At 39.2% G+C, this 25,370-nt stretch overlaps 2 protein-coding genes across 2 annotated transcripts; one reads left to right on the forward strand and one right to left on the reverse strand.

Moving 5' to 3' along the window:
- The first annotated feature begins 9,394 nt into the window (after positions 1-9,394).
- LOC125372557 lies at positions 9,395-15,875 on the forward strand. Its single transcript, XM_048382954.1, has 2 exons — positions 9,395-14,936; positions 15,074-15,875. Exon 1 carries the CDS (start codon positions 10,714-10,716, stop codon positions 14,878-14,880), a length of 4,167 nt encoding a protein of 1,388 aa, XP_048238911.1. The 5' UTR covers positions 9,395-10,713; the 3' UTR covers positions 14,881-14,936; positions 15,074-15,875.
- Positions 15,876-18,504: 2,629 nt separating this feature from the next.
- LOC124123892 (uncharacterized protein F54H12.2-like) lies at positions 18,505-19,806 on the reverse strand. The gene has a single exon (XM_046487089.2). The coding sequence runs from the start codon at positions 19,804-19,806 to the stop codon at positions 18,505-18,507; it is 1,302 nt and encodes a 433-aa protein (XP_046343045.2).
- Positions 19,807-25,370: the final 5,564 nt, after the last annotated feature.

The following is a 25,370-nucleotide window of genomic DNA, read 5'->3' on the forward strand; positions in this document are numbered from 1 at the left end:
TATATATATATATAAACTTATCAATTTCCTGTCCAAACAAACAGGAGATTATCAAAGGTAGATACACGTTGTGGCCTAGATCTACGTATAATATCATATCGAACATTGACAAATATCCAAAGTAGGCGAAAAAATGTATGAAAGATATCCAAAATCTACAAATAATTATAACTGTAAACAGCAGGATACAATGATCGTGTGTGCTTTCATTCAACATTGTTCAAAGACCTTCACCTCAACAACGTTGGCGTATGACATCACTACCGGTGACCGACTTTTACAAAATGGCGTGTTCACTGTCAACAGTACGCGGGATTTTAAGATGGGACTTTCGTTGATTCAGGAATCGTGCATGCATAAATGTGATGTAAGTAATCAGAAACATTCCGACAATTAGTGTACTGTTATTTGTTGTGATATTTTTCATTGAAACCAACGGAAATAGTCAGAAATTCCGATAAATACCGTTGTCGTTGTGCGTGATTTTTGCGTCAGTCATGGCGTCGCACAGGACGGAAATTTTGACAATTTCTGTTGAAAATATCAACCATTGCAATGTATCTTTTTTTAGTTCCCTAATTCTTCATACGATTCTCGTCCCATGCATATTCTGAAATTGTTGTGCCAATGTATTCAATGAATAGACGAATGGATAGTTCAAAATAGGAGAAAAAGCTACACTGTGTAAAATCTGAATTTTGCTCTGTTTACATTTCTAACAAGTGCAGTTTTTCGAGCACAGCGTTCGTTTTCACACCTAATTTATTTTGATTGATTTCATCTACACACTTTGTATTGGTGACAAGGACCATGTGTCATTTGAATCTACTCTGTATGAGGAATTCAAGGATGTATGTATCGCAGCTGAGTATAAAATTAACATGATGTTACAGGCATCTCATAACCGGTATACGTGAAACGTGATTTTGTAAACACTATCCAATATATATGACGGAAAGTTCACTTCGGCGTTCGTGTTTGCGTATTTTCCAAGACATTCTAAACGATTCTAAGGCTATCGGCGACGTTTTGTAAAGATCATTGAGGATTTGATCAACGACAGATACCGGTGATGCTATGCTATTTTTGAAATTCATTTCGCCGAGTAAATAGCCGAATTTATTATTTCAAAACATGCTGTAAATAACGCCGTGAGTGGTAATTTAGAAATGTGTAAAAAAAATGTCCACATTTACTATGCCCCTCATTTTCAGTAATTTTGCTTGGCCAAAAATGCCAGTGGATGACATGACCAAACAGGGACCCACCGTATTCAAAACTGTGAAGTGTCTCTGTGACTGCTGCAGTTTGAATTTTATTCGACTTCACAGTGAGGGTTGAAGAGGAGGGACAAATATGTCCCTCTATCATCCAAGGGGAAAGCCTGTGTCAGTTTCTCTACTTCATAACATTTTGTAAGCCTTCATTCTGGACAAGGTGTAAATGGACCTCGTTGCCCAAAAATCTATAAAATCTTCGGCCTACCTTTAGAATTCAGTACCGTATTCTAAAGGTGCTCCAAAATATAGAAGTGAATTCTTGTAAATAAATATGTCAACAATGCAGCTCTTTTGACCATTTAGAGGGCAGGATCTAATTGTTTTAGGTATATGTGAATATACAAACGCAAACAAAATCATCGAATTTCAGTTACAATATTTTTAAATATTTACTGTCTTCACTTAGAATTCAACCCATGAACCACTTTTAATCTGCCTTAGCGCTCCAAAAGATTAGCGAGACTGTTGTCAGTTGATTTTGTTTGTCAATTTTCCACTCTATAAAATTGCCCGCCATCAGATTTTGGTTTAACCACAGCAAACGCAAGATTACACGATTTTAACCTGTGTGTCCCTCCCTCCCCTGTACCGGCATTAGCGTAGCCATTTTTGAAAATCACCGGATGTGACGTCAAATAAACACGCTGAGTGTTTTTTTATTTTGGCCTGTACCGGCTCCTAGCTTGGCGCAAGTTGACGACGCGCATAGGGAGCCGGGAACCAGCTTAGGTGGTGACTCAGCATAACACCATAAGCTGGGCCCCGTCTCTAATATCACAATATAGGCTTGGCGCAATTTGACGACGCGCATAGGGAGCCGGGAACCAGCTTACATGACATCACTGCCACAGGCTAATTTGCATATCACGTGACCTAATTTGCATATCACGTGACCGGACTTTTCTCTTGTTCGTAAACAAATGCGCTTTGTGACCCAGGCAATGACTCATTCTCCTACCCAGAGTTCCATGCGGCCGGCAGCCAGCCAGCATACTGTATGCAAAGTCACCACTGCGCCGGAGTGTGGCAATGACTGCACAATGACCGCGACCTCCACTAGACGAACAAACATGGCGGACACGACATGTTTACTATATAATATTTTTTTAATTTGACGTTTACGCGTCCATTGGACGAGAGGTCGGTCATATGACCGCGAAATTGACGTTCAAACGTTTTTCACGAGACCGTGTTCTTGAAATGACGTAAACACTACTTCCACATTCCTTGGGAAACCCCTGGGAATTCCCTAGCACGAGAACATACATAAGCATTATTTCTGATAATTTAGAACCTTTAATCTTGGTCTCAGCATTTCAGTATACATTGAGAAACGTAAGAAAGCTTGACTGCATGATTGTTCACGAATTTCCTCGCTACGGCCCATCCTAATGAACAAACGAAGAAATGCACACCCAAACTATCGTCAGTATCGACTCGATCTGTGTCTAGGGTGACAGTGACCGTCTCCAGCAATCTACGAATTTACCTTGGTGTCTGTTTGACGCATCTTTAATCACCTTTCAATAATCGGTCAGTTGATCAATGATGACTAACACATGTAACCGCCACAGGTTCATTAACAACTTCGGAAATCCTCCCGTCACGTTAATCGTGTCGGCCATTTTGACGTCTTGTACTTGTAAATGTACGACGCGCTGTCATTGTGACCGACTTACTGAGGTAGTTCTTTACAGACCTTTCTCATCTAATGGTGATATTATTTGAACACATGTGTTGCGTAAAATGTTACTGAAGAGCAGGTTGTGCATCCATACGCTCATGTCACCTCTCTTTTGGGGGAACTTTTTGATTCCGCGATATAGCTGGTTGTTGTTTGGCTGTCAGTGTAAACATGAAGTCACACGTACTAAAAAAATTGTGTTTAGATCTTGGCCTACATACTTTGAGGTAAGAAATTGTGATAAAAAATTATAAGAATTGACTTTCACTTTGTGTGAGTTCATTGGAGTATGAACCTTCATAGAGTGAGGGCCAAACAATGTATGAACGACGTCGCAAGCTCCGACGTTCATACAGTTTGGCCCTCACTCTATGAAGGTTCATACTCCAATGAACTCACACAAAGTGAAGGTCAATTCTTAAGAAAAACGGCCTACATTTAGAATACAGTACCATAAACTTTTCAAACACGTGATCATACCCTATGACGTAATTTGTAGTATTTTGTTGCCAGTCACACCGGCGAAACAATGCCCTGTGACGTCAGGGGTCATCGAGTGTGCATAAGCTCCTCCCAGTGATCTATCATCTCAACACGAAATGTCATTGAATACGCCAAGCGCTGTGGAGAGTTTTGAATATTTGTTTACTGAATATAGCCTGCGGCGGCGCATTTTATAGCAAGCGCTAGTTTACGAAAGCTCTTTTATTTTTTATTTATTTTTTATTTCATTTTTCTCGTAATTCAAGTGGCTAAAGGGTTATAAATGGGAACTAATATACATATATATATTATTTCGGTGCATTAATTTTCATTATTATGCACAAGAATGTAGTTTGTTAGGGATATTTAGTGGTGCTGAACACATCTAAATGTCGCCAGTGTTAGGGTAGGTTACCCCGAACTCTATCAATGCGGATATACTTTCTCGATTACCACTACAAGAAGAAAACATTCAAGATGAAGAAGACGTATTCAACTTTTCCCACCTTGATACCCTACCAGTCACAGCCAAAATCATTGAAAGTGCAACCAGGAAGGACCCAACTCTATCGCGAGTCTATGCTTTCACACTGAATGGATGGCCTGCAAGTGTGACCACTCCAGACCTACTGCCGATCTTTGCAAGAAGAAATGAACTGTCAGTAGAACAAGGTGTTGTACTAGGGGGACTCCGCGTGATCATACCATCCTCACTTCAGCTGAGAGTACTCGAAGAACTTCATTCCGAGCACATTGGCATTGTCAGGATGAAAGGAGTATCAAGAAGTTCTGTTTGGTGGCCGTCACTTGATTCAAACATCGAGAAGACTGTTAAATCCTGTGAAAATTGTACATCTGTGAGAAACATGCCCAAATCCGCACCACTGCATGAATGGCCATGGCCATCACAACCCTGGGAAAGAGTTCACATTGATTTTGCCGAATACAAAGGACGAAATTACTTCATTCTAATCGATGCCTATTCCAAATGGCCAGAAGTGTACCTGATGCAACAACAGTAGAGAGAAAGTAATACCTTCCGGACAAAAGCATTCCTGTGGAGCGTGGAGCACCAACAAAAGCATTCCTGTGGAGCATAGAATTTCCAACAAATTCCTGTGGAGCATTGAATTTCCAACAAAAGCATTCCTGTGGAGCATTGAATTTCCAACAAAAGCATTCCTGTTACCTTCCGGACAAAAGCAGCCCTGTGGAGCGTGGAATTTCCATCAAAAACATTCCTGTGGAGCAAAGAATTTCCATCAAAAACATTCCTGTGGAGCAAAGAGTAAAGAAACAAACAAAAGCATTCCTGTGGAGCAAAGAATTTCCAACAAAAGCATTCCTGTGGAGCAAAGAATTTCCATCAAAAGCATTCCTGTGGAGCAGCATTTCTATAAATCTACTCGTGTGTGGGTTTTAACCGCTGAACCTGTTAACCCTTTCACCGAAATCAATTCGTTTATAAACATTTTTCTCTACTTCTGTGGAGCGTTGAATTTCCATCAAAAGCATTCCTGTGGAGCAGCATTTCTATAAATCTACTCGTGTGTGTGTTTTAACCGCTGAACCTGTTAACCCTTTCACCGAAATCAATTCGTTTATAAACATTTTTCTCTACTTCTGTGGAGCGTTGAATTTCCATCAAAAGCATTCCTGTGGAGCCGCATTTCTATAAATCTACTCGTGTGTGGGTTTTAACCGCTGAACCTGTTAACCCTTTCACCGAAATCAATTCGTTTATAAACATTTTTCTCTACTTCTGTGGAGCGTTGAATTTCCATCAAAAGCATTCCTGTGGAGCAGCATTTCTATAAATCTACTCGTGTGTGGGTTTTAACCGCTGAACCTGTTAACCCTTTCACCGAAATCAATTCGTTTATAAACATTTTTCTCTACTTCATTCACGTTTCACTAAGTGTTAAAGGTGCATAGAGTATTGGACCAAACAAAAGCATTCTTGTTGAGCATACCACAGAGGGCAGTCAATACCTTTCACACAATAGAAGCCAAAGTTTGCTAAAGGAGACCAGCAGTAAGGCTGGCTCTGTATATATTCGCTCTGTTCAAACATGTAACTATGTCACCACCGCACATTAGTATCAATACACTAGAGGTAGCTCTCTCTCACCCCGCTCTTTACACGCAAGAGTAAATCTATTCGTGTGTGGGTTTTGACCGCTGAACCTGTTAACCCTTTCACCGGTGTCAATTCATTTATAAACATTTTTTCTCTTCTTCATTCACGTTTCACTAAGTGTTAAAATATTATGTTATTGTTCATAGCGGCATTCATTAACCTTTATCTATTAACATTTCTATCACTCTTTAACTTTTTATCTGTTTCAGTATGCTAACGTAACACTAAGGGTTAAATGTTGCTTTTAGACGATCACCAACTAGTCGCTGTTACTTGTGTTCGTCATTATGTTAGAACTTGAGTAGAAAGTATACATTATACCCATCGACAGATGTGTAATTCGTATGTTTTCTGCTTTATGACATATAACTAATTGATGTAATAATAATAATGAAAAATAAAAGTGAACTTACCTTTTGACTGATCAACACTGTTTCATTAATCATTTCCTCCATATATTCCGTTTGAATTAACCATCCGCTCAGTTCATATTTGGTTTAATCATATTTATTCCATCAATTGTTCATGACAGTATTTAGCAAACAAGCCGAGCTGGCTTATGAAAATGCTTCTCCTGATTACATATATATATATATAAACATTAATCAGTCAGGATCAATTAATATATACTTTTAACTAAATCACTAACTTGCCGATCGCTTCCCGATACAGTGTATGACACAAGAAAAAGCTCAGAACATAGCAAATTAGAGTTTAACAATAACTGTTCATATTTCATCGAATATACGAACGAGTGTATGTCTGTCACATTTTTCAACAACCTCAAGTTTTTACTCGTATGTTTCGTAATATCTTCGAGTTTTACTATACATGAAAACAGTTCCCGAAGCGAATCGTTGGCAAGTAAATCACTCTTCAGAGTGCTATTGAATTTTCCCACATCTACTTTTTCTTCTTGTTCTTTGTTATATCCTCAAGTTTTTCTTGCACAAGTTTTGTAATATCCTCGTGTTTTACTGTACACGAAAACAGTTCACTCAGTGAATCGTTGGTACGTAAAACACATAACAGTGTTCTGTTGAATTTTCTGACAACCACTTTCTTGTTCTTTGTTTTTAAATAACGTTTATATTTTCTGCAGAAGGTATGTGTTCTTCTTGCCACTCTTCTCACCTTATTTCGAAGTTTTTCTTTCTTTTATAATAATCAGCAATTAACGCCTGAGCTTCCAAACAACGAATTTGTTTTTCCACTAAAAGCACTGATCGATTGTTTGGTTCAGCGGTTTCACTTTGTATTCTAAGCGATCTTAAAAAAACCTCTTTAGACGTCATTTTGAAAAATCTAATTTCTGGTGGTGTTTTTTTTCCGTTTTTTTTCGAAGTACCCCTTGCTGTACTAAAATGTATAGCTTAACTATTCCTCCGCTCTTTTATAACAACTACGCTTTATACTTCTCTATCCTACTTTTTTTGTTGACCTGTGTGGGAAAAGTAAATCTTATTCATTTTCAAGCCGCAAACTTATATTTCAACACGTGTGGGAAAAGCAAATATCAATCAGTAGACCAGAGTCTATTCTTTATCTGTTACTATTTACTAACGACGACGGTAGGCTGTAATTATTTATCTTATCTAACGAAATTTGACAACTGATACGGCGGCGGTAGGTTGCTATTATGTATCTTATCTAACGAAATCTGACAACTGATACAATGACAAGATATCCCCAAGCAGAATACGTTCAAATACGATGAATTTGTCAGCGCACTTTGAATAGCACCGGTGTTCGTTGTGTTAGAAAAAACACACAAAAATGTTTTACAGATTCATATAGATATATAGCGTATGCGATTTTATTTATTTTTAGTATTCAGCTGTCTTGTCATGCCGTTCGAAATCTCTTTTAAATCTGATTGGACATATAACATCGAATTTTATAACGGAAATACTTCTATTAGTGTGTGCAATCATCTGAAACCAATTTTGAAATCTTTTTTTCATTTACATTTTAGACGAAATTTTAATTTATAGAAATAGTTTTCACCTTCATAACGCTTTGTTAACTTATGATATTTGTTCAATACATTTTACTTTGAACCGGCAGACTGAAGTGTTAACTGTAAATCAGTCATATGGACAATCGCAGCTGTCAGTAGGTGAAATTCGGGATATAATTTCATCTGTTAATCTAAGGGAGCATTTTTTCCAAGAAAGAGTGTTCCAAAACAAATTCTGAAAAGGTAAGTTTTTATTTTATTATTTAATTTTAACTATATGCATTGCAATCAGTATTAATAGCACATTGTGTAAAGAACGTAAATCTATCACCCATTCACAACTTTATTACATGTTTACGGTATGCAATGAATTTATAAGATTTAAGATGATTATATATGTTGGTCAGGACAGAATAGGCGGTTGGAGTGAGGAGAAGGCCAGCTGATAATACATGTTTTATAACAGTCGCAAGGAAATAATGTCTATACCCTATATTCACTGAAACATTTTCATCTCGATCACTCTACACAATGTTTTCATATACGTACACAATGGATGACCTTTCAACTACAAAAGTCCATTCAGACGTCAGATTCTATAAATCTAGCAGTGTGCGAACTTTTTCTCTGCCTGTGAAAAAATGTCCGTTTCGTTTGTGCTGAGAAATCCCACTCGCGCAGATTATAATTTCGGTATTAGGCAACTTCGTCATTCTATTTTTTAAATTTTTTATTTCATCACGAAATTTGCTTTTAATACTAAAAAATCCACAGTTAGAAAATAATATCAGCAGTTTCTGTCAAATTTATTTTCGCACGGATTTTACAGGAGCACTTATATTTCACGGAGAAGTGTTTATTTATCTAACAAAGAGAGATTTGAAAAACCTTCAAAGTTGCCTGAAATTGTTGTTGCGCTTATCAATGCTGTTGATCACTGGATTGTCTGGTCCAAGCTCGTTTATTGACAGACCACCGCCCTAGACCTGGAATAATGCCGAGTGTGGCGTAAAACTAAATTCACTCACTCACTGATACCAATACATCTAAAAAAGTAATGTCATCTTTTAAATGGTGAGTTTAAACGCGTATTTTACACTTACAAGGACGAGTGCATTCCACACACCCTTCCTGTTATCCAATGTGTCACTGTTTACAGTTCGGGCAAACCTAACCCTATAGACATGTGTGCGGGCGAGTTCATTCATCAGAAATCTGTCATTTACGATGTGTTTATAAATATGAACTGCTAACCACGCTCATAGTCATGTTGCGCGTCATGGCTATAACCGTAATTGATCTATTGAAAGGTGTCATACATTCGTGTTCGGATATAGGTACAACATCTACACGCACATACTTTCCTACATCATTCAAATATATTAAATACCGGATACGTTTAATAGACACCAACGAAAGAAAGGTTTAATGAGGGGAATACCCATATATATACTCTCTATAATAACTCCCTTTTAAAATAACAACACATCTTCCCTAACGTATCATAAATACGGGACACTGATCACACAATTTATGAATGGGAAGCTTCAGGCGAGGCTGGTATGTTGACATTAATTGTAAGGCCGGGGTATGTTGACATTGTTATGGGCGGTCGGTCACTTAGTCTCTCTGCTATACATTAGCTATGAATAAACCTACTTCGACATATATTTCCAATAAAACATTTTCCTCGTCAAACAATTTTCCATGATAAACTCTGTTCTCTCTTCGAGTTAAGGGTGAGTATTGTAAACATGAAAATGTCCTATAGATTGCTTCCATCACTTTCCCAACAAACCTAGCTTCGTGCCGTCACACGGGTACATGTACTTATCAGTTTTCTATCTATTTTCAAAATAACACGTTCTGAAGTAAAACTGTGCACATCATGTTACACGGTTAAAACTCAAACCGTACTGTTTATTTGTTATCGCGTTAAAAGAAAACGCTAGCGTTGAAACATCAACTATGCAAGTCGGGACAGGGCTGAATAATTCTTAACAAATGGTTCACAATAGTACGCAGCGCGGGTGATTCGAAATCCGGCTGCCTTCAGCGTTATAGTCAATGCACTGTGACGTGAATACCTAGTAAGGTGATTCAGCATGTTGACACTTTCTCACGGGAAAAACTACTTCATTATGTTACCTTGTTCTTTTCAAATGGTATCAACTGTTACACCCCGCATACAAATGGAGTATACATTTACTTCTGACTCACTATACTTTGCTTGTAAGTGATGGTATACGATTTTTAATTAGTACGTTTTCTAGATACTCCCCTGTTTGATCAGACGGCAGCCCTATAGACTTAACAAGAACGAATCCACAAAGCCACCACTTGTTACTCTCTCATTTTTAATCAATATCGAGTTTTTAGTAACACACTCTCTATACAGCTCTTTCATTAAGGAACATCTGTGCTTTTAAAGTGTCACGTTTTCAGCACCATCCCATGGTAAACACTCAACAACAATAAATTGTATAGCTTGTGATTCAGCAGTTCATTTTATGTAGTCTTTCATAAAGAAACACCTGTGCTTTTAAAGAGACACGTTTTCAGTACCATCCCATAGTAAACATTTCTCAACAATAACAAAAATAAAATTAAAAAATTGTATAGCTTGTGTACTCGGTCAAGGTGATTCAGCAGTTCATAGTACTACCCTATTATACACCCCGCTTGATACATCTGTCTTGAAGCAACCTGAAACTGTTTTGAATAGCAGCCAAACCACTCATGTTCATTGTGTGCAGCTGTTTGCACTTAAGTTTGAACTAATATTTCTATAGAGCTCCAAAATGTATAGTTTGGAATAAGAAGTCCATCCACTTTTATATTTTTCACCATTTTCGTCTGAGAAATTGCCAAGGCAACATCAACCAAAAGTGTACCGGAAACGTTAACCCTTAACACGCATCCTTAGGATAGGAATCTCCAGCAAAAGAGCAAGTACTCCACTTTTACTGCATACTTACACTTATACAGTTGTTAGATTATTTAAAACTTATACACTTGACGTATTATTTAAAACTTATTATCACGATATAATACTTAAAACTGTTAGTAACCATTTTAGTCTAATGCTTAGTTGATGTTCGTTTTTTGTTTTTTGTTTTCAGGTAACTACCAACTCATACACACTTAGTTGGTGAATACCTATTTTATGACTATGTACACCACGAGTAGAGACTCCTACTGTGAAAATTGTCACACTTGTTTTGGTTTTAAAAGAAATTTAACAAGGCATCAACAAATATGTGGGAAAGTTGGGGGTCAATTTTCATGTCAGTATTGTAGAAAATATTTTTCCAGAAAAGATAGTTTAAAACGACATGTGAAAAGCTGTCAAAAAGTAGTCAATCCTTTGGTTTGCCAATGTTCACTGTGTTTTCAACACTTTACCCATGAACTTGCTTTTCAATCACACTTACCACATTGTCTAAACACGACTTTGCAATATGATTCTCCTTCCACCTCATCACCACCTCCCATTCCTTCCTCCTACCCCCCTCCACCGCCCATCCCCTCCCCTGATGTTTCTCCTTCTTATCCCAATCCCTACCTCATAAACGAGATTTCACAAAATGATGTAACCTGTCAGACTTGTCAGACAATGTTTCCAACTTCGAAAGCATTGCGACTGCATAAGAATAGAACAGGACATGATATGTGGGGTGGTAGCAAAGGCAAGTTAAGTAGGAAAAAAACGGCTACAGTATCTGCACATCCATCCAACCCTTCTTTGCCTCTTATTCCCTCCCCACCAGGTACTCCTTCCAATCCTGAACCTGTTGGTGACACTTCTGATCATGCTCGCCCATGTACCAGCGAATCTTTAGGGGGAGATGTGAGAGAGTATGAGTTTAAAGGGCAGGGTGCTACAGATGCTTTACATTTTATGGTGAATCAACAAGCTGTCATTATTGATGTGATCAAGACAGAACTCAGAGAGAAACAGTCAGTGAAATGGGGATTATGTCTTCACATCAGAATGGTTAAACCTACTGAAGATGAAACAGCTAATATTCATGAGGCTTACTTTCGAAGCACAATGGTCATAGCTACACAAGGAACCAATTTGTCCGATCAATACCTTGAAGCCATGCACAAGATATTGCGTTCACTAGATAATTATCAGGGTGAGCATTCTAATTTAAACGTGCTAGACATTGCAATGATGAAAGTGATCATCGTTAAATTTAAGCCTTTTAAAGGCGGTACATACATCCCTCTTCCCAAAGAAATTGCATACAAAACTAAAAGCGTTGTGAATGTAGAAAACAATGATGAGATGTGTTTTATCTATAGCATTTTAGCCAAACTGTTTCCCGCTCCGCATCATCCAACACGGGTGAAGCATTATCAACCTTTTGTGAACAGATTGAATTTGGATGGGTTTACTTTTCCGATGACACTCAAACAAATCCCACGATTTGAACAAGTCAATCAGTTGAGTATTAATGTGTATGGCTTCGAAGATAAGACTCTCTATCCACTTTACATAAGCAACGTATCCAACATAGAACCAGACAGTCAAATTGATTTGTTGATGCTTTCACAAGAGAACGAGCCCGAAGATTTTGAAGGATTCTTAGGCTTAGAGGGTCATGAACTTATGGATGTAGAAACGAAAGCAGACACCCATTTTTGTTTGATCACTAAGTTGAAATTTTTTGTCAAAAACCCTGAGAAAAAACGTAGTAACCAGTATTATATTTGCAGAAAATGTTTGTGGACATACAGCTCACAAGAAAGGTTGAATAAGCACAAGGGGTATTGTTTTGATAAAGCTCAACGTGTCAATATGCCTAAACCCGAGAAAGCAGTCTATCAGTTTGGATTACGATCTGAAGCTAAAACAGAAAGAGCTAAATTTCTTATTGTGGCCGATTTTGAAAGTTTGCTGTTGCCGGTCGAAAATCATGCATCGCGTTTGAACAGACATGTTCCTTGTGCCTATGCTTACAAAGTTATTTGTTCAGAGCAGCGGTATTCGAAATCTGTTCAAACCTATGTAGGTTCAGATGCAGCAGAACACTTTATTCAAGACATTTTAAGAGAATATGATGAAATTAAGGAGATCTTTGCCAATGTTGTTCCCATGCAATTATCTCATCAGGATAGGACAACCATAGCAAACACAACTCAGTGTGGATTATGTGGAAAAGAGTTAGGGAAAGATAGGGTGTTAGATCATGACCATCTCAGTGGTGCTTTTAGACAAGTATTACACAACAAGTGTAAACTAAATTTCCAGCTGCAAAAGAAAGTGTATCTGATGTTGCATAATTCAGAGCGTTATGATACGCATCTTATTCTTGAAGCAGCACGTGAATTTGGAGAGAGAAGTATTCAGATCATACCCCATAATTCTGAACAGTTTCTGTCTTTTACTGTGGACAGTGATCTGGTCTTCCTAGATTCTTGCAAATTTTTGCAAAGCTCTTTAGATGCTCTGACTAAGAATCAGATGAATAAAGGATTAGACACATTTGTTTTCTTGAAAGAGCAGTTCCCACAGCATGTTGGTATAATGACTCGAAAGCTTCCTTTTCCTTATGAGTACATGGATTCATGGGAAAAATTAAATGACACACAGTTGCCACCTAAAGAATCCTTCTACAGTTCCTTGAGTGATGAAGGCATTACTGATGAAGACTATGTCTTTGCCCATGAATTGTGGCATACATTCGCATGCAACACAATGTCTGACTTTACACGGTTGTATGTGGTTGTAGACACACTGTTGTTGGCTGATATTGTCGAAACATTCAGAACTGGATGTTTAGCAGATTATGGACTTGACATCTGTCACTACTATTCCATGCCAGGGTTTTGTATTGATGCAGCACTGAAAGTCACCGGGGTCAAGCTTGATCTCTTCACTGATGTAGATAGTTACAATTTTGTGGAAAATTCCATTCGGGGAGGCGTGTCTGTCATCGGTAAGAAATTTGCCGAAGGCAACAATGAATACATGTCTAATTATAACCCAGAAAAAGAGGCTTCAGTGCTTCTGTACATGGACTTTAACAGTCTTTATTCTGGAGTTATGCTGGAACCCCTACCTATTGGTAACTATCAGTTCATGTCAGCACAAGATTATGAAACTATTGATTGGGTTACAATAGATACCCAAGGGGATACAGGTTACATTTTGGAAGTGGACTTGCACTATCCTAAACATTTACACAAACTTCATGCTGCTTTCCCCATGGCTCCTACCCATGACAACATTCCCTTTGAGGACTTTTCACCTTATCACAAAGAGTTACTCAGCCAGTTCTATACCTCCCAGTGTCAAAAACCCTCAGGCAAGAAATTGTTTGCTACTTTAAAAGATCGCTTGAACTATGTGGTTCATTTCAAAACTTTGCAACTGTATTTGAGACATAGGCTAGTCCTCCAACACATTCATAGGGTGTTAAAGTTCAAGCAAGGTCCCTGGTTGAAACCCTATGTTCAGTTAAATTTGGAAAGTCGCAAACACGCAACTGATGCCTGTGACAAGGACCGATATAAACTTATGAATAATTGTGTGTTTGGCAGGTTCTGTATGAATAAACGCAAGCGGAAATCCTTGCACTTAGTGACCCAAAGACAGCAATTTCGCAGTTATGTAGCTAAAACCAATTTCAAGCAGGTGAAAGTGTTTTCAGAAGATGTTGTGTCCGTGGAAATGGAGCAAGTGTCTGTCCATTTAGATCAACCTATCGCTGTTGGTTTCAGTATTTTGGATTTAGCCAAATTTCAAATCCTTTCTTTCTATTATGACGTCATGCAACAGCAATATGGACCAGAACGATTGGACTTGCTCATGACAGACACAGACAGTCTCTTTTTGCACATTCATGCCCCTCCACACGAGACTTTGCTTGATCCCTACATATTCATGAAGCAAAATCTGCATTTGTTTGATACTTCCAATTATGATCAGAACGATCCTAAAGGATTGTATTCGAATGAAAACAAAAAAGTCACAGGAAAGATGAAGGATGAAGCTGCAGGAAAGATCATTTTAGAATTTGTAGGGTTGAAAAGCAAAATGTATTCCTTTTTGATACAATCAGATGAGAACACTGTATCAAACCAAAAGACAGCTAAAGGAATAAAGAAATCTGTCATTGCTAAGCAATTGACCCATAAGAAATACAAAGACAGTCTCCTGGAGAGGAAACCTTTTTATTGTTCCTATTCACTCATTCGCTCTCACAATAACACTTTATACACTGAGTCATTGAGCAAAATAGCATTATCCCCCTTAGATGATAAACGTTATGTACTAGAGGATGGTATATATAGTTTACCCTATGGGTATTCACCAGTCTAAGAGTATGTGGTAATGCTGTTCAAGTTCCACATTTTAGAGATGGGTGATTGATACAGGTACCCTCCTCCTTTTTTGCCGAATGTTATCCATTTTTAATTTAACAATAATAATAATTCTAATATTAATAGTAATAATTGCTGTTATCATCACACTTAAAGTGTTTCACTCATTTTAATTATCTTTATGATTACAGCAATATGAGTACCACCGGATTCATTTACCAGTTAAGACGAAACGGCGGCAATGACATACTGTATTATGAAGGTAGAAGCTTCCGTAGAAGCCATGAGGATGCCATGCAGGCAGGTTTACAGCGTGCAAGAAGAATGTTCCATCAAGACGAGAATCATCAAACACCCAACTATTCAGTAACTGTGCGTGAAATTCACATCAACAGGAGACAAATAACCAATCGCTTACAGCTGCGTCGAAACAAAAGACTTTTCGTAGGCGTCTTGGAAACTCACTATCTCAATGAACTCCAGAGACTTGTTCGGAAGTTATGTTGTGATAATTGTTATGGATGTGAAGTTAATCATCCATCGCAAGTACATCACCAGTGTATCATGATGAACAGTGACGAGTGTATTACTCAATACTTTGATCGTGCAGTGAATGAGCTGCCCCTTCATACCATCTTGGAAAAAGCCAAGCAACAGAGGGTAAGCCTTGGGCTAGAGTTTCAGGACCAGCACACTGTGCGTTACAATGACACGGATTATATGCATAGTCATTTCTTCTGCAATGACAGAAAAGAAAGACTCGAGATGCAGCTCAGAGTCCTCATGAACATGGAAGATAGTAATAACTAAAAGTCGCATGTGTTAGCATTATTTTATTGCTTTACAATCTGAAAGTTACATAGAATACATATCATGAATTCAATGTACATGTACAGTTAGAAAGACTCTAGTTTTCTTAATTTTGCAGTAGTGTTAGCACCGGGTACACCATGTTGTGCTTGTCGTTTTATATATAAAGATGATTTTGCCTTTTTTCTTTTGTCGTTCTTTTTCTTGACATCTGGCTTATACAAAAGCCGCTTCGGTACATGTAGCATTTTTAAAAGATTGAGAAAGTCACGGTAGCCTGAAGGAACAGCCCCACGATGCATCACAGTAAAACGAATGAGGTCAATAACGTTAGTTCCGATCCACACATTCTCATTATCTAAAACAATTTCTAACTGATTATTCAGTCTGAAGTGAGCATTTCTGATCTGATCCTTGATAAAGTACCATAGTTTGGCAAGTTTGCCAATCGTTTTAGTTAATGACACATCCTTAAGAAGTAGATCCAGAATCAAGTTCGTATTCGCTTTAATCTGTGCTTCATCATGGGTGATTTCTTCAGAGGTCTCATTCAGTCTCAGAGGACTCGTCTTCTGATCTGGAGTCACTGTCATTATCTGTTGTTCCTGTGTCACTGTCTTCTCCTTTTCCTGGTTGTCTATTAGACGTTGGTATGTGTTCCTGTTCAGGAGAACCATAGGTCTGCTCATGATGTAGGTAATCTATCAGTGCAGCAATGCAAATAGGCAAGATGGAATGATGTCTTATCAACACCTCCTTTTTAATCCGATTGGGAAAACCTTCTTTGGCAGCCAATGTTCTAATGTGAAACCTATGACGGTGCAAGCGAGTTTTATCCATCAGTGAGAGTGGAATATTCCCTTTCAAAATGTTTAACATCATGCTATTAATAGCATGCATTTGTTCACATGACACATATTGAAGTAAAGCTTTTCTCTGCTTCACATTAGCCTGCAGTAGTGTTTGAAGAAAAGACAGATGTTTTTCCAGTAAATCACCCATATTGAAGTGAGGAGATCACAATGTGAAATGATCCAACTAGGTAATTGTGTCTTTTATATATATATATATCTATGTATGCTTAGACTCTAATATTCCTCATACACCATAGCCAATGTCTCTCATTCAGTATTAGAAGCTATCATGTTTATGTAACTACACTGAGGTGATAACCTGAAATGTTCAGTTAGTGGATCATCTTCTGGCATCCATTTATGTACACGCAATCGACACATGAAACAGTAGACTTTATCTGATTGACCCGTGTAAATGAATCCTGCTTGTGCCATAGTCTTCAGTGACTGTTTCATTTGCATGGGCCAACTGACAAAGGACTTTAATCTCTCACAAAAGCTATGACCATACACTTCAGCATTGGTTGAAATCACTGAACAATCGTTAGCAATATCTTCAAATCGTCCGCAAACATCCATGATGATCTCAGTAAGCAACTGACCTGTTCATTGGTAAGACAGGCAACTGGTGGGTATAACTTTGAGCAGTAGCTTTTATTTGGGTTGGTACACAATACATACTTCATCTGGAAAGACACCACTGCGCAGACGCCCATACTGAGGATCGGAATAGGGTGATACATCAATCATTAAATATTGAAATTTCTTTCCCTCCACTGCATCACGAAATGATTCAGTAAAATATTTGGCTTGACCCGGAAATATTTGAGATGCCAAGATTTTATATTCATGTGCAGAACGTGGGTTAGATAGCAAAATGAAGTAGTGTGTATTCAAGGAAATAGTTCGGTTACAATCCCCCTTAGGATAAGCAGACTGTTGAATATTTATAACACTGATTCCCCAATGATGAGACAATGTAGTGTAGAGATTTAACATCAGTGGACTTTTACATATATCCATCATCATGTCATCCATGACCAACACCATGTTCTTTTCAGATTGCTCAGACCACATTTTCAAATCATTCTCAGTTGGAAGGGAATCCATAAAAAGAATGTTAGAAATGTTTTGCCGCATGTCACTGTAGATGTCTTGCCATACAGCATAGCAGTACACAATAAGGTTGGGAGGTTTGTCAAACATCAGATTAGTCTGCTCTAACAACCTTTTCACCCAAACTGTTTTCCCTGAGGAAGATCCACCAATCACAGATATGGTGGTAGGTGTTTGTATTGGTAAGAGACACTTACGTTCCATGATCACACTCTGAGCACAATAATTCAACTGTGACATTACAGCTGAGTTACTTATATTTATAGAACAAACTCGAATGACTACACTTATTTTCTTTTTTATTTTATTTTTTGTAATGGGTTACACAAGTACAGTAGTATGTTACATGACACAGGTATGACAAGATAACAAACAATATCTAAAATAATTACAGATAAACTTTGACACATGCTCATCATTGTTAAAACGGACTTGCACATCAAATATCTGCACAAAGGTTTGAAGGGTAAGTTCTGTTTTGCATTTATACAACAAATAATATAAACAATAATGACCACAAAGGTTGGACGATGAGGACTGTAACTGTCTTCTGTTGTGTTGGTATTGATTGACATAGGTTTTTAAGAACAAGTCAAAAACGGAATTCACTGGCTCACCCAGACTGTCAAACAGTTCCCCTGTATTACCTTTGAAGTACATAGCCACCCAGTGACGACCCAGTCTTCCAGATGGTTCAGTATTGACAATGAGACCCACTCCACGTGCAAGCATGACACTAGTTAGCACAGGTAAAGTATCTTTGGCAAACACACCTAAGACCTGGTACTTTAAGATGGAGTCACTTTGAATAGCACATGCAAGGTCAGAGGCTTTCATGTTTTTTACTTCACAAACACGTTCCTGGTCTTGTCAATTTCAATGAGAGAATTTCTTTCACTCAGAACAACACAACTGAGTGTTTCAGTGAGGGCGTTTTTGAACTCAATTTCTAATCGGGTGCTACCAGATTTCAACAGATTCAGATAGTCGGTTTCACTGCATACTTTATCAATGTCAAAGACGAACAGGGCACTCCCAAGCAAAAAGTCGCTCCGAGTGATTCCGTTTCCTGTATTTTCTTTCCACAGACACATCCCATCAAACATCTGCACATAGGACTCAACATCATCTGCCTGCATGGGACGTCCGGGGACACTGGCACCATTGATGTACAGACTGATGTTTTTCACCATACTAGATTGGAAGTTGTAGGGGTTACCAGTGTAAGATCCATTCAAGCTGTTGCTGAGTACAAAGCCTACAATGTAACGATTAGCAATAGGATTCGACAGATTGTCAATGGTATGTGTCAGTTGAGTGGTGGGGATGCTTGTCACCTTGACCTCGCTTTTGGTGTAAGGATACAGAGCATTGCTGTCTTGAAACAAGGTGTTGTGAGCCAAAATAAGAGCTGGATTGACTTTCAGTTTACACACCTTCAGGTAGGTATCCAGAATTTCTACCTTGTAATCTTGACCTGTTTTGCCACTCATCAAACAGAACTGGGGTGAGGAGCGGTACAGCTTCATTGTCAAATCCACTCCATTGACTAAATGTCTGTTCATGTGAAAGATATCTTCATACAATGGCCCCGACATGGTCAAGACTTTACTATTATTAATGAAGCCACCGCGAGATTGCACTCCTGTATTGAGACCAGTGTAGGGATCCGTCGATTCTACATCATTGATAGATTCAGACACATCTTTGTAGAAGAGTTGAGATGACAGCTGTGAAGTTTTAGCTTCTGTTCCATAGTTGAGTAGAGTTTTCATCATGCTCTTGTAAGCATAATGGTTGTTTGTAAAAGATACCAACTGATTCTGCAGATACACTGACACCTGGGAAAAGAGAGCCTGCAGAAACAAGTTGACAGGGACAATATGTTCCTTGTCCTCAAGATCAGTGCCATCTGCATGTTTCACCTTGAGCTTCACATGTATGCGGGTACGGTTCAGGTCAATGTAATCACTTCCAGCATTCGTTACTTGAAATTCCAACGGTGAAGAATCATTGATTTGACTGAGTGGACGCACCTCATCAAAATAATGTTGATGGATGCTGGTCTGGTATGGAGGTAAAATAAACAGATTGAGAGAGGGTGGTATCAGTTCCTCAAAGTCTTTATCATTCAACAGTGACATGATTAACTGAAAACGTCGTTTTCTCGAATAGGGGTACACTGGAGAACCTTAGCGGTCTTTGATGGAATGTTATCTGTCTGACGGATCTTCTTTGAAGTGGTGATTTGGTCACCTGCAGCTCGTTTTAAAGATTTCCGTCGCTTTTCTTTGGCATTGGCTCTCTCAACAATATTCTGCGTCTCTGATGTTACTTCCAGTTTGATCTTGGGTTCTTCAGTCTTCACTTGAAGTCGTGTCGGGATCACTTTCACCTGTGGTTTACCATTCACTAAGGCAGATGTTCCTTTCATGTGTTTCTTGAAATAGTGGGTCCATTTGACATAATCAGGGACATACAAAGGTGTGGACTCCATGGTTAATCAATGAAGGGATACCGTCTCAAGTGCAGTGTCACATATGTCACTTCCTTTAGAAATGAGTGTGACATGCCGTTACTGGCCTTTATACGCACCTCTATGTGTGGAGATTCTTTGACTTTAATCGGAATATTGTATTCACATGCAAAGCTATAGTAAGGACCTTGTCTGAGATCAAGCCGTCTCAATAAAGGCAATTGCTGTTCACCTGCCAAAGAACTATCACACAGATTGCATAACACGTCCACATATGGATCATTCATGTGGGTGATGTCAAGTTTACCAAAATTAATCTCCGTTAAAGACACAACCCAGAATCCATCAAAATTCAACCTTTGATTTAGTTTAACACGAAAATGATAAGGCGTATTCTCATTAAAATAAGATTGTTTGGAGTCTGAGCTTTTGAGAAATATGTACCTTTCCATCAGATATCTTTCAGTTCACTTTCCTCCACATAAGAATCGAAGGAACTCGGCCAGCCCAACCACCTCACTAACAGGTAGGTCTTCCCTTTCACACGTTTTCTCTTTAAAATCTTCTCTACCTGCCACAAAACATTTTCCTTTTTCTCCACCTTTTGTAACTCATTGCCATAAAACGTACCTTCTATCAGTTTATCATGAAAGTCTTTGATCTTATACTGTGCTATCTCTTGTCTCTTGTATCGTCTAACCACCTTAAACAGCTCTTGAGTCCACTTCAGATCAAGTTCCTTACTGAAAGGTCTCCGGAGGTATGGAATGCGAACAAGATCCCCTACTTTAAATACAAATGCCTTTGACCGGTTGTGTTTGGAGCTTTGTTTTTTAAGTAACAACGGCTTCACATACAAATGTTCCCATACTTTCAGTTCATTCTTCTTCTTGACTTGAACCGGTGAAAGGTTAGGCAAAGAAGAATGTAATGTGTTGTTATAATTGTCCATCAACTTGGGTAGTGCATCTAAATAATACTTGGTGTTATTATGGGTCAAGTAGCGAGTAATAAGTGATTTCAGTGTTCTGTTGAATCGTTCCACATAATTACTTTTGATATTTTCATTATGTGCAACAGTCAGAGTGATATTGTGTTTTTCTAAAAAATCTTTAAATACTCCTTTAAACTCTGAACCACCATCCACACGTACTTTCATTGGATTTCGTTCCTGAATAATTTCTTTAAAAGCTTTCAATACTGTCTCTGGTCTCTTATTTGTTAAAGGTAGGGCGAAAGCAAACCTACTCAGTATGTCAATAGCCACCAGTAAATAACGCACGCCATTATTCTCCTTGCTGTAACGAGTCATGTCAGTCAAATCTACATCAAACATTTCATTTATAGAATTCACTCGAACTCTCAGCCTTTTGAATCTCTGTTTGGGTGGCTTGTGTAAACTGTAGGCGTCCTGTTTGTTCAGAAAACGTCTCACAGTGCTCAGTCTGAGATCTGGTTGACGATCTAATTTCAGAACGCTATGAAGTTTCTCAGGCCCATAAAAAGCTCCCGGTTCAAGCGGGTTAAAATAGTAACTTTCTAATATCTTCTCCTGTTTCTTTGTTAGCACCTTTCTCTGTTGTGGCTTCATGATGAAATGAGAGAAGCACTGACAACAGACACCTATTAAAGAACAACCATTTGATAACTATCAAAAGAAGACAAACAAAGATGTAAGCATAAGTTATGTTTTATTCATAGTATGAATATTGCTAAAGTACACACACACACACACACACATTTCATTTGGTACTGATAAAATAATATGACATGGAAACAGTCTACAAGCGTTTTTGCAACTTCAACATTTTTACAACACATTGCTTCAAACCATTCACCCATTCAGGTGATTTGAATGTATTGTCACGATAGTCCTTACACTGGTAAGGTACTAAATTGAAAGCAGGCATTGTGCACAGATGTGGATCATCAATCACAAGTTTCATCCATTTTTCTATTACCAGTTCATTGTCCATATCCTCAAGTGCCGCGTTGAAGTATTTATCAACCTGCTCCTGCTCTGACATGCGACAAGAATGATCTCCCAAAAATATTGGATCACCTTCTTCATTAAACAGACAAGGAATACACATTTCACATGCGAGCTGACTGATCATTTTACTCACTTCTAAAGAGTAACTCATCGTGAGAAGATCCTCTGCTTGTTTCAGTTTTGTAGCCATATCTACTTCATCAGCATTGAGTGGTAAGGTTTTCATCTTCTTGATAATGACTCTCTTTGTTGCCTTGTATTCATCTTTAAATTTTCTCTTTGCATCTTTCACGCATTCTTCCTTATCTTGAAACCACTCAGGTGATCGTGTTATGACTGGTTCATTTAGAGTGTGTGGCATCCGCATGACCTGCTTCCATGAGTAGAATGTAGTTTTCTTGCCGCTGTTCAAAATAGCAAGTTACATCACTGTAACACATTTAAAACCATCAGTTTTCACTTGACTCTGTGTTCATTTCTTGTGATTGATTTCGGTGAAAGGGTTAACAGGTTCACCTCTAGTGTATTGATACTAATGAGCGGTGCCATAGTTACATGTTTGAACAGAGTGAATATATACAGAGCCAGCCTTAGTGCTAGTCTCCTTTAGCAAAATTTGCTTCTATTATGTGAAAGGTATTGACTGACCTCTGTGGTATGCTCAACAAGAATGCTTTTGTTTGTTTCTTTACTCTATGCGTCTTTAACACTTAGTGAAACGTGAATGAAGTAGAGAAAAATGTTTATAAACGAATTGATTTCGGTGAAAGGGTTAACAGGTTCAGTGGTTAAAACCCACACACGAGTAGATTTATAGAAATGCTGCTCCACAGGAATGCTTTTGATGGAAATTCAACGCTCCACAGGAATGCTTTTGTTGGAAATTCTTTGCTCCACAGAAAATGTTTATAAACGAATTGATTTCGGTGAAAGGGTTAACAGGTTCAGCGGTTAAAACCCACACACGAGTAGATTTATAGAAATGCTGCTCCACAGGAATGCTTTTGATGGAAATTCAACGCTCCACAGGAATGCTTTTGTTGGAAATTCTTTGCTCCACAGGAATGTTTTTGATGGAAATTCTTTGCTCCACAGGAATGTTTTTGATGGAAATTCCACGCTCCACAGGGCTGCTTTTGTCCGGAAGGTAACAGGAATGCTTTTGTTGGAAATTCAATGCTCCACAGGAATGCTTTTGTTGGAAATTCCATGCTCCACAGGAATTTGTTGGAAATTCTATGCTCCACAGGAATGCTTTTGTTGGTGCTCCACGCTCCACAGGAATGCTTTTGTCCGGAAGGTATTACTTTCTCTCTACTAACAACCACAAGCAAGACAGTTGAAACTCTGCGACATATCTTTGCTACACATGGCACACCAGAACAGTTAGTATCCTTACAGTGTTCCCTACCACACTTTTCTGTCACAAAAATCACCCGACGAATTATTAAATATCATATCATTCATGCGCACTCACGAGTTCGACGTCTGACGTCCGTTGCCTGGAGCCGTTTTCAGTTCGCGGCATATCGGCTCATTCCTCACCACCCGGTATCTTGTAGATTACGGAATGGGACGAGTGTGCCCAATGGCATCGGGATCATTCGTAAGTGTCCGTAGACTAAAGTCACGAGACACCGTGCCTACCCGTAACCTTCGTAAGTGTCCGTCACCTATTCGACCCTTTTCGTTCAGTTCCGTAACGCATAGGCATGGCGGTAAATTTGCACTAAGTTTAACAGTGTGGACGTAGCTCAGTCGGTTAGCTGTCAGGCTAACAATCCGAAGGTCGCGGGTTCGCGTCCGACGGATTCTCACTAAAACTGGTTGTTTGTCTTATGACATGTGACCTACGGCCGAGATCGTCCTCACGAGAAGTTGTGGTACTGTATTCAAAGGTGCTCCTGAGAATAACGTCCGCTGTTACTTTTGTAAAGGAAAACATTGTTCAAGCTGTTTTGAGGCTCGATGGTGGTCGTCACATCGGTGAAATGAAAACAAGGTGATGGGACTGTTGGGTTGATGGTGGTGTAGGTGATGGGAATGTTGGGTTGATGGTGGTGTAGGTGATGGGACTGTTGGGTTGATGGTGATGTAGGTGATGGGACTGTTGGGTTGCTGGTGATGTAGTCGATGGGACTGTTGGGTTGATAGTGGTGTAGGTGATGGGACTGTTGGGTTGATGGTGGTGTAGGTGATGGGACTGTTGGGTTGATGGTGGTGTAGGTGATGGGACTGTTGGGTTGATGGTGGTGTAGGTGATGGGACTGTTGGGTTGATGGTGGTGTAGGTGATGGAACTGTTGGGTTGATGGTGGTGTAGGTGATGAGACTGTTGGGTTGATGGTGGTGTAGGTGATGGGACTGTTGGGTTGATGGTGGTGTAGGTGATGGGACTGTTGGGTTGATGGTGGTGTAGGTGATGGAACTGTTGGGTTGATGGTGGTGTAGGTGATGGAACTGTTGGGTTGATGGTGGTGTAGGTGATGGAACTGTTGGGTTGATGGTGGTGTAGGTGATGGGACTGTTGGGTTGATGGTGGTGTAGGTGATGGAACTGTTGGGTTGATGGTGGTGTAGGTGATGAGACTGTTGGGTTGATGGTGGTGTAGGTGATGGGACTGTTGGGTTGCTGGTGGTGTAGGTGATGGGACTGTTGGGTTGCTGGTGGTGTAGGTGATGGGACTGTTGGGTTGATGGTGGTGTAGGTGATGGGACTGTTGGGTTGATGGTGATGTAGGTGATGGGACTGTTGGGTTAATGGTAATGTAGGTGATGGGACTGGTGGGTTAATGGTAATGTAGGTGATGGGACTGTTGGGTTGATGGTGATGTAGGTGATGGGACTGTTGGGTTGATGGTGATGTAGGTGATGGGACTGTTGGGTTGATGGTGGTGTAGGTGATGAGATTGTTGGGTTGATGGTGGTGTAGGTGATGAGACTGTTGGGTTGATGGTGGTGTAGGTGATGAGACTCAACAGTTGGGTTGATGGTGGTGTAGGTGATGGGACTGTTGGGTTGATGGTGGTGTAGGTGATGGGACTGTTGGGTTGATGGTGGTGTAGGTGATGGGACTGTTGGGTTGATAGTGGTGTAGGTGATGGGACTGTTGGGGTGTTGGTGGTGTAGGTGATGGGACTGTTGGGTTAATGGCAGTTATTCCTGTAGAGCCTATTGAGTATACCTACGCCCATGTCACCCCTCGGTTTGAGAGACTATTTGATTCCGCGATACAGCTGAT

The sequence above is a fragment of the Haliotis rufescens genome, unplaced genomic scaffold (assembly GCF_023055435.1).
Source record: "Haliotis rufescens isolate VD_foot unplaced genomic scaffold, xgHalRufe1.0.p SCAF_42, whole genome shotgun sequence".
NCBI lineage: Eukaryota > Metazoa > Mollusca > Gastropoda > Lepetellida > Haliotidae > Haliotis > Haliotis rufescens.